The sequence below is a fragment of the Haplochromis burtoni genome, unplaced genomic scaffold, assembly GCF_018398535.1.
Source record: "Haplochromis burtoni strain Fernald_Lab_line unplaced genomic scaffold, NCSU_Asbu1 Contig_250, whole genome shotgun sequence".
NCBI lineage: Eukaryota > Metazoa > Chordata > Actinopteri > Cichliformes > Cichlidae > Haplochromis > Haplochromis burtoni.
This window is the reverse complement of record NW_024582611.1, coordinates 680,611-691,286: the sequence shown is the minus strand read 5'-3', so window position 1 is coordinate 691,286 and position 10,676 is coordinate 680,611. Positions and strand designations below refer to the sequence as shown.

Here is a 10,676-nt window from a genome sequence, read left to right as displayed (position 1 = left end):
TTCTGCCCTGGCCAGGTCTGCTGTCTGTTTCCGCCTGTTTGTCCCTCTGTGCTGCCTTGCAGGTAGAAGCATAGTTAATCATAGCAATTGGAAACACCTGGACAGTCTCCCAGGAGCGTGTATGCTCTCTCTCCATTCACCCAGCGTTGTGCTATTTGTTTAGTTGAGTGTGGCTTGGTTATTTTAGTTTTTGCACCACACAACACCGCACACCTAACATACAAATACTCATGTAGCTCCTGACACGCTGTTAACACTGCCTCACACATCCCATAAAGATTATCGCAGTTTCTGCTTCTTTTATTTAATAAATTAGAAAGTTCTAGTTAATTATGTGTCTCTTCCACCATTTTCCATGATTACAAAGGCTTTTTCTGTGCTTACCGTGAGACTATTTGTGCTTAGTGTGCATGTGATTAGATCACTCTGCTCACTGCATAGCTCTTATCTTTGCAAGTTTTCATTGTGCTCTTGCAACGTGGCCTGTAATCATACAACCTTAACTGAAGGTTATCTGGTGCATTGTAACAGATTTACTGTTAAATTCAGGTACATATGTTTTCAACTCTGGTGACAGTAAACAGCATTTGGGCAGAAGTTTCAAATAGCAAGGCATGTTTATGCAAAAGAAAGTCAAAGGCTTAGGCTTCACTGCTCTAAACACTCAATTTCAGTAATTTTTTCTAATCGTAGATCTGTGTTATGTCAAGCAGAGAGGGTTTTCTTTAACATGGTCATTGTTAAAGATCATTGTTTGGGCCTGTTTGTGAAGGGCAGCCAATCAGAGGAACGTTACCTTAAAGAGAGAGTGGCTGTAAAGAGGCAGAAGCTGAAAAAAGGGGGGTTATTTCAGAAAGAGAATGAAGATAAAAAGTGTAATTTTAAAAAGTTAACAAGAATATCTTAGCAACAGTCTCAAAATGCAACCAAGCAATCTTTTGGGCAGCTCTGCTAAAGCAATCTCTAATAATAAACTTTAATTTCGTACATGAAAGCTGAACATACAGAAACACTGGCCAGTTTTTGATAAAAACAGCTTAAAAAATACTGATATTTGCCTTAAAAAGTGTTTTCTTTTTTAAACTGTCATAACCCCACTAAGTTATACTCTGTCATCATCTTTGTAGTCACTGAATTCAACAGCAATTCAAATTTTCTTTGAAGTTTAAATAACGGAATCGTACAAAGCAGCGATAGCAGTCCAAGAACAAAGACATCGAGCTGGAATTTAGTGGGCATCCAATCACTGACACTTGAGCTGATGCATAAACTATAAAACAAACACGGCAGCGCCCTCCTGCGGCCAACTAATTGCATTTTCTGACAGTAATTAAGTGGCATCTGAGACATTGGGAAGATGCATTCACAGTCGAAGGAAAACAAAACCATCTATTCTCGCTTTGAAAATAAACAGTAATGTGCTACATATCCATGTATTACTGGGGCATTTTATTGTTGGGATTGAAATAAACCTTCCAAATGTGACTTTATGAACTTTATTCGTATTGTTTTTATTATTTTATGAAAACAAGTGTAGATTTGTGATTATCGTGTTTTACTGTGCTGCGGTGATAACAGCGAGCAGCCCTGTCAGATACTGCGAGCTGTCATTCAGTCTGTGTGGTAGTTTGTGAAGGAGCGGGCCTGATGCTCCGGTGCTCTCCGCCACACTGCGGCTGGCTGGCGCTCTGACAATGACTTGCATGCTGATTATTGTGGAGATCGACAAAGGAGACAAGGAAACGAGGAGATGAACCGTTTCCTGAGAGCTGGGGAGAATGGAGGGCTGCTGACAGACTGCAAGGAGCTGTCACCCAACCACACCGCCGCCTTCTCCTCCTCTTCCTCCTCCTCTGTCTCCATCACCTCCTCCTCCTCCTCTTCCTTCAGTGCCGCTGGCTCAGCCGACAGACACGCGGCCCTGCCCTCGCTCCAGACCCGGACACCTGGCGGCGGCGGGTCGGAGCCGAGGAGATCCGCGCTTAAGCGTAAAGGAGTCGGCCGGGAGGGACGGGAGGAACCGGAGGCGGCTTCGGCGGATCACTCATCAGCGGCTGCTGTCGTGGTGCGAGGCGGCGGAGAAGCGTGCTTCGGGATCGGCAAGCAGCAACAGCGTCGGGAGGCTCAAGGACGCAGGGTCGCTGGAGAAGGTCTGGAGATGATTTCAGCGGTCAGCAGAGAGGCGGACGGTGGCGGCGGGAACGGAGTCTCCGAAGTGACCGCTCCTTCTGCGTCATGCGCCAAAGGCAAGGAGGAGAGGAAGGGGAAGAACATGATCCGGGGCTGGAAGAGGGAGCGAGACAGGGAGAGGGACGCTGCTGCTCCTCCTGCCCGAACGAGGAAGGAGAAGCCCGGTGGTGATGGCTCGTCTCCTCCTCCTCCTCCTCCTCCCTCCGTCTTCCTCCCGTCGTCCGCCCTGCCCGCTCCCGAGCATCATCTGTGCCGCGACGGCTCCGGACACTGCCTGTGCGCCGCTCCGGACTCCAGGCTCCCGGGAGATATCAGCAACGTAAACAATAACAACAATAGTAACGGTGCCGCCGCCGTCAGCACCGGGAAAACCGCGCTGGAGTGTGGAGTTAAAACCGGCGCTATTGTTGTGAGACGGCAGCAGGACGACACGCCGGCCGCCAAGAAGCACAGAGGAGCCGAGAAGGTGAGCCTGCTTTTATTGTCTGGGGGGGAAACAAAATGCAACACGGCAACAAAAGAAGAAGCACACCTGCAGGAAGCTGCCTTTAATTTAGCCTAACGCGGAAATAAAAGGAGGGAGGCGGTCAGTCAGATGCAGGTGTAGAGGCCACAAAGGAGCAGCAGACACTCAGAATGGTTAAATGCTGCCACATGATATTTATTTGCCATTGTTGTTGCCCAGCTGGTGTCATTGTTCCCGCTCTCTGTGTCTGTGTTGATGTTTACCAGGCTGAGATTTCCTTTTTCTTTTTGGAGGGAAGATGAAGAAAAAAGGAGGAGGAGGAGGAGGGAGGAAGCAGCAGCAGCAGCAGCAGTGTGTCCTCCATCTCCATCCTCCTCCTCCTCCTCCTCTTTCTAGAGCCATTTAATCCAGTGCTCCTTGTTTTTCCTGGAGATTAGAGGAGAAGGCATGTGCATCAAGAACTCAGCAGTAAAGGGAATTAAAATGTGATGCTGTAATATAACAAAATGGCAAATATCATTGTCCATCATGGTGAGAGCAACAACAAAGTCACATTATTTCATTCAAGCAGACTTATTATGCTTTTCATTATATTTGTCAGGTGTTGACTGCTTATATGCAAAAGTTTCAGATAATGACATCAGTGTGTTTACAAGTAGCTCCTGTGAGCCAAGAGCTATAAATGCTGCATTTAAGATACTTTGTTTTACTGTTTCTGCATGATGTCATAAAGAAGGGTCCTTAATACCACTGATTTAGGCACACAAGCACAACTCACCTTCTGTTTCTGAAATGCAGCCAATCAGTTGAAAGTTGGCTTAAAGGGGGAGGGGCTAAAACAACTGGTTAAAGAAAAGGCATAGTATAAGATAAAGAAGGCTTAATTTAACCTTCCAGAAGCATGTCTTTAAGTCTGGCAGCTTCTAGGCAGTTATTGTAAAGCTTTATCTAAATCAACTTGAATTTCAGTGGTCACCTCAAGATAAAGCCTGCATGTCGCACCAGCTGTCAAATGTGATGGATAGAGCTTGAAGAAGTTCATTCATTTTACCTGAAAGTACTGGTTTTAAATAATCCTTCCCAGGTGCACCACCAACTTAGGAAAACACAGAATAAAAATTAGCCTTGCCTTGACATCCTCCTTTTTGTTTGCTTAATTCATTCAGGAAGACACTCAGGATATCAAATATAATCAGGCTTTAGAGCGAGGGTCACATCCTTTTAAAATAAGACGTAAATACTGCGGGTTGACAGGTCGGATGGCTGAGGTTTAATGAGCCACTCCTGAGCCGGTACAGCGGCCTAGCAGGAATGGTTGGGAAATCATTTTTTGGAGGGTTTTGAATAAGTCATCCAGCAGAGAGGAGATGGAGGGATGGGTGGAGAGGTAAGATGGGGACAGAGATGTCTGATAGGGAGGGAGGAATGGGATGTAACAGCAGAGGACATGCACTTAAAGACAAAGACACAAAAAAGAAGCAGATGGAGTATGTCCAGAAGGTGTTTTTTTTTGTTAGTTTTTTAGAAACATACATGCAGGATTAGCTTTATGAGGCAGGAAAAACTGAAGCTTCCTCCTGCTGCTGGCAGATGCTGTTGACAGGAGGAACGCTGGTCTGCACTGGCTGCTTTGTTTATTTGTTGATCTGAAGGATTCCCATTCAGCAGTGAAACACACACACACACACACACACACACACACACACACACACACACACACACACACACACAGTCACCCTGAGCTCAGTCTGTGGAAGGAAGCTGTAAGTCATTTCCTGTCAACAAGAATCTGGGCTCCACTCGGCAACTGTTGGGTGTCCTTTGATTATAGAGAGGCTAAAACCCTGGAAATTGGGCTAATTTGATATTATAATGGAAATAAATCAAGTTTATTTCCATGAATGGATCTCTGTGGGTCATCCTGAGTTTGCACTCTCAACATCTGCTTTAGAGAATCAGGGAAATGAGAAAGTCACACTATGCACAAATTAGTCATATCATTAAGCACGTCTGACCTGTCGGGGCAGGGCCATTGGACCTCTGCTGGCAGCGGATCCTTTGGGTCCTGCAGGTTGTAAGGTGGGGCCACTGCAGATCATGCTCACTGGGAATGGGATGTGAAGAGTGTGCAGCCAAACTGTATGTAAAGATGGACATAGCCACTGTGAGGTCACACATAAGTTTGCAAAGTCCTGTTACTGAAGCATTGAGCAGAGCATTTTCACTGTTCCGCGTCTGCTTCGCCTGGAGGTTTCATCCTGTTAAGAGGGAGTTTTTCCTTCCCACTGTCGCTAAGTGTTTATTGGAGTTTTCCCTGTATTATTTTCTCTGTCTTTGCCTTATAATATAAAGCACCTTGAGTTTAACTGAATTGGACCAAAGTAAATTTAATTATGATTGTGCATTTTTGATGGTGTGACTTGTCAATCATAAGATAAGGACATAGCTTCTGGTCCTACTAGACGCTAATGGTAGCAATGACATATAGAATAACATGACTGTAGTGATCTCACCCAGGAGTTCCTCATTTGAACTGACGTAATTTTTCTATGACAGAAATGTCAACACAAGTGCTAAAAACCGCAGTTCCATTAATGGCCACTTGAGGCTTGCTCCAAAACAATCCATGCCCTCATTGACTTTCATTTGAAAATGAACCCAAAAAACACACATTCACAGCCTGATACAAAAACTGGTGTCAGCTTCTATGGATAACTTCGCCCTTCAGAAAACAGCCTATGAGTCATACATTTGGGTTTTGTTGAGGTTAAAAGTTAGGGACATGGATTATATGACTGGCAGGTGTGCTGACACAGGTGGCTGTGTGTACTAGCTGTCTGTCACTGAACTGGACTTCTTGACTGCATTTGTGTGGTTGGTGCCTTTTGAGTCATTTTTTAAGCCTGCTGTGAGGTTTCCAATAAGTCTTTGTTTTATGTTTTGTTTTGGGAATGCAATTTTGTTAGTCTGATACTTCCAGCAGTACTTCTCAGCAGATATTTGTGTCTTTGCTTTGCATCCATACAGTTTGTGGATGCAGTTTGCTGCCCTTAGCTATAAAGTCCCACCCTCTTATCCGACACCAACACAGCAGTGGGCCATACGTACAGCCTATAGATACTGAACTAAGCTTCAAGTCTGACATGATGGATTCCTTTGTGAATCTTGTGTAAATTCAGCGGCCTTCTAATGATATGAACAAGCTGTCATTTATGTCCTATTTTACAGTTTTGATTAAGAAGAAGTAAAAATAAATAAAAAATGTTTTGCTAATGCTTTTTTTCACCCAGGTGAAAATTTCACAAATTAACCTAAAAGTGCTTAAGGGATTACAGACTGATTGCACAAGAGTTTCAAGGGCATCTGCAAAGCTCAAATGCAATTATTCATTAAAATATAAATAACATGTGTTCTCACAGCTGTATGAGAGATGACTGACGGTTTTCCCCTTAATGTCGTCTACATGAACCCTTCCTACACCTCAGTGGATGAATGCACCACTAGCTTCGGTGTCATCATGGTCTTTGCATATGAATTTAAAGCCGAACAAAAAACCACCACAGCCACTGCAGAAATATCCAGTTTCATGCACTGCAGTCCTCCGGCTCTGACATGTTTCCCTCACTTGAGCCCCACAAACTGAGCGTTTGTCATCTGCGGCTTTTAAGTTTAGCCTTCAAATCAAATGTCTCCAGTATCTCGAGACTTGGTGTTTAATTATTACTCTGGAACCAAACACAGATTTTTGGGCTGCTGCACCTTTTGGAAGTTAATCTGGTTAAAATTAATGGAGGCACAATGAGAATGAATGATGTATGATGCATCTAATTTAAATGGAATCAAAATTGGATTAAATAGTTACGCCCTGCTGATGAGAACAACTGTGGAAACAGTGAGTACATGGAAGAGCTTGTACTTGTGCATAGAGCTAATGAACTACAGTCAAATGGAAGAAGATTATACAGAACCATACATTAAAACTGGTGACAGTACTGAAGAGCCTTCTTTTAAACTTGTTTTTGAAATATGAGTATTGCTGAAGATTTAATCAACTTTGTATTTTATTTTCTCTTCTCCAATTTAGAGCTGGCTGAATATCCTGGAGGTTTTTTCGGAGAATTTTTCAAAGTTCGATATTCTAACATATCAAATGATATTTTCGTTTTTCTTTCAGACACACGAAAAATGAGCGGATTTCCTAAACCTTTGTCATGTGTAGTTATGCAGTAATCTATTAGATACAAACCTGACACTGTTCATAAAAACTACACTGGAGAAAAGTTATTTATAAGGCTTTAAGGTAGGGATGATTAATATGTGGCTGCAGACACAGGGAGCTGTAGCTAATAGCTATCTGGTAGATGTCCCATCCACCAGTGACTCTACTGGACCTCCTGCTCATGTTTATGCTTCTTTATGCAACTGTCTGATCAATAATAGAGCTTGTTGTCTGGTTAATTGTACAAACATATTGTACATGATGTTTTTAATTCAGTTTTAGGGTGTAGGATTTTCTTAGCTTACTAATTAGCAGGTATATAAGAATGCACATTGCTAGTCAGCTTAACACTTCACTCTCTGTCCATTAGTCACTTTTGTCTCCAAAAATCCTAACATGGCTGTGGTCTACACGACAATGTTGAGGTTCCAAAGTACAGAGTCCAGAAAATGATTGGTTTATAATGTCTATAATGCTTATTAGCATCCACCACTTAAAAACTGCAATAGCTGGTAGAAACAAGATTCCATTCAGAGCTAAGTGATCATAAACTAAATGATGTGATGTTAGAGAAAGATTAACCATCAAATGATCACTTTTACACATCATCCTGAAGGGAACATGAATGCTAAAATTTATGGCTATTCTTCCTGTCATCTAAAAAAAAAAATCAGCACAAAGCCTCCAGAAACTACTAAGCTGAGAGTCCAAACCTCTGCAGCTTTTTATTAGCACTCATTTTATATAACATATTGTTAAACGAAGGTTTTAAAACCATGACAGCCCAAATATTTGAATATTTTAGAAAAGAATCCCTCTCAGGTTGTCTGAGACTATGGAAGAAATCTAAACCATACAGCATCATATTGATGACTAATCCTGTTTTGTGGATGGTCTCATCGCAGATATTCTCCAGGCAGAAATTTGGTCTGCTTTTTATGTCTACTATAGCATTTGTCTCTGCCCAATTGAGACGCTCAGCATGAAGTTTGATCACAAACAATTTAACACTTCACCAACCCTTTTGAGAGCGCCTTCTTTACTCTCACAGTTATAGCTGAGGTGCTTTGCTTTTTGTTTTTTCTGAAACTATTGGCATGCTACAACCTCACATCTTTAGATGTCATCCAGCTAGCTAACTTACTACTTATTCCAGCTCTGCTAAACCTCATAATGCATTAACGTTTTGGAGTTAAATTGTTTCACAATTGTTTGCTTTCGGGAACTGAAAGAGCATTTGGACCCAGAAATGGCTAATGATAGACTTAACACCACGATGAGAGCACAAGGAAACTGCAGAAACGTGAACCAACTCAAGGGATCATCACAACTGGTGTGATTCTTCCTTGGTGGAGCAGATATGTTGTACTGAATTTTGTGAGCGACGCACTGACTAACTGAGACCGTATCATAGCAAAAATTCTTGCAGAAAAAAGCTCCAATTTACCTTCAAAAGGCTACCCTCTCGGTAAAATATAAATCTGATCTAGCCACACTGGCAGAAATAAAAGCAGTTCTACTGCTGCTGCTGAGGCTCAGGCTGTCATCTGCATGACAATAAGATGCACTTGAGTTTCTCTGTGAATGACAGCGGCTGCTCTGCTATCACTTTCTGTCTGTCAGTCTGGATCCCTGCAGGCTGAATGAGGATGAAACAAAAACACTCGGCTCCTGACGGATCCTATCGCCTAATATTGAATTCTGATCACCTTGCAGCAGCAGCATCAACGCACCCGCCAATATCCGGTTATTCCATTTTCTTTTTTCAAAAGCATCATTTCCCGTTGTGCTGTAGTCGCAGCTTTTGAGTCGTCACGTTTACCTGGTGGGTTTTAACAGGTTTGTGCAGGCTTGGTCTCCATGGTGACGTTGACAGTGTTTAGTTTATTCAGGAGGAGTTGTAGTGTCGCATGTAAACAGCTGATCCAAAGCAAGCGAAGCAAGCATCGGGATGGAGAGTGATGAGGAGAGGCCAATGTAGGGCAATGTTCCTCTTTAATGCACCATTTCTTCTTTCTCATCCATGTAAAAATAACCAGATCACTTTGCCCAGCCAGCTTTTTACGGGTCCATTACGCACTTACTTGGCTTTTTAAGTTTTCAGCGTTTTAAGCTGAAATCCTCCAAAACTGCACCTTTAAGAGTGAGTGATTATGAAGGATAATAGGCTGAGACTCTTGATAAGTGTTTTTCTGACAAATAAAACTATTGTGCCGTGTTTCACTGGCTGAAAGCTTTCATGATGACAATGAATGTATTACATTTTCAGCTATGGCATACATTTTATTAAATAGGTTGCATTAAGGCTGTAAAATCATAACCATGATTATTCTGGTCAGTAATCGTAATCTTGATTTTTCTCACTAAACATCATGCATTTATTAAATATGAAACCTTTTTCTATAATTTCAGCTTAAACTGTATTATACTGTAAGGGTTCCTGAGCTTTTTGGGACAGGTGAAAGCAAACGACTCTAAAGGAAAAGGTTTTGTTAGTAGGGCTGGGCAGTCTGCCCGTAGGCCAATCATTCTTTTGTTGGCGGGGAGGACGTTAAGTTCTATTATCCACCTTGTAAAACACACAGTGTGCTCAGTAACACATAGTTTAGTTTTTATTCTCACTTCTAGCATGAAGAGATGTTGATGCAGTGATGTACAACGATGAATGATTCAACCGACCTTAACTGGTAAACCGTACCACGTCATAATATTTGCTGGCTCTAAACTTCTACTAACACATTCATCACGTCCACATACAGCAAGTTTGACCATCATCGATCATCATCCACAACCCTTTCTTTCTTTTTTATTTATTTATATTTATATATTTATCAAACACAGGAAATGGAAAATAAACATAAAAGAATTCCAGCAAAATTATCTGTAAAACAAAAACAAAAGGTGTTTGAAAAGGAGCAGGAAGAAGCAGCGGGTTATCCAGACCTGCCCCAAAGATTGCCAACAATTTCTTAATCCAATTGGTAACTATATATATGTACATATATACACACACACATACACACATCTGTGTACCTGTGTAGACAAATGCTCTCTCATATCAACAACATAACAATATTCTCATTCTGTACAATAGAACAGCTGTATAGCTATATGCCCATCAAATATGTATTGCTTATATTTATTCTTATATTGTGCAATATTTTTACCTTTTTAAAAAATTTCTTTGTTTAGCCACATTCCACAAACTGATATGTATGTGCTGTGAACACATGACTGGTTTATATTGCATTTTCTTCTCAGGTCATACGTGAGAGGAAAATGGTTTATTCTTAAATAAATTATTACTTGGAAGCATATTATTTCTTGCTTTTCCTGATACCAAACATTATGCATTATCCTTCTTGCTCTTTTTTTGCATTGTGCATAGAGAGAACTCTTGTGTTACCCCAAACCATTGTTATTCTTATTATCCTTATTATTATCCTCCTTATTAGCTTTTAAAAAAATAATACTAATTAATTTTAAAAAGATTTTTTATCCCTGTGTTCTGTCTCTTCCACAATCCTTTGTGAATTAGATTGACAGCAGGTTAATGGTTTGTTTTTTCATTTAATGCAAAACACTGAAATTGTGCCAGGTTGTGTCACACAGATACTCAAAAACACTGAAATACTGGACGCTGAGATTTAATGATTTAGTTCTGAGACTAACAGAGTTGTCATTTGGAGGGTTGGTGATGGAATAAGTTACAAGGTGGCCAGACAGCTGAATGCAGTGTTAGGTGAGACTGAGGTTTTCTACACACACACACATATATATATATATATACATATATATATA

The 10,676-nt window shown here is 41.4% G+C and overlaps 1 protein-coding gene across 2 annotated transcripts in view; it reads left to right on the top strand.

Moving 5' to 3' along the window:
* The first annotated feature begins 1,544 nt into the window (after window positions 1–1,544).
* The window catches only part of znf608 (zinc finger protein 608), a 76,045-nt gene continuing 66,913 nt past the window's right edge, over window positions 1,545–10,676 (top strand). The window contains exon 1 of one of the 2 annotated variants that reach the window (XM_005938643.3): window positions 1,545–2,656. In XM_005938643.3, the coding sequence (XP_005938705.1) occupies window positions 1,751–2,656 (906 nt within the window). In that variant the 5' untranslated portion in view covers window positions 1,545–1,750. The remainder of the gene's footprint in view (window positions 2,657–10,676) is intronic. The other variant, XM_014338857.2, reaches the window with a different exon arrangement.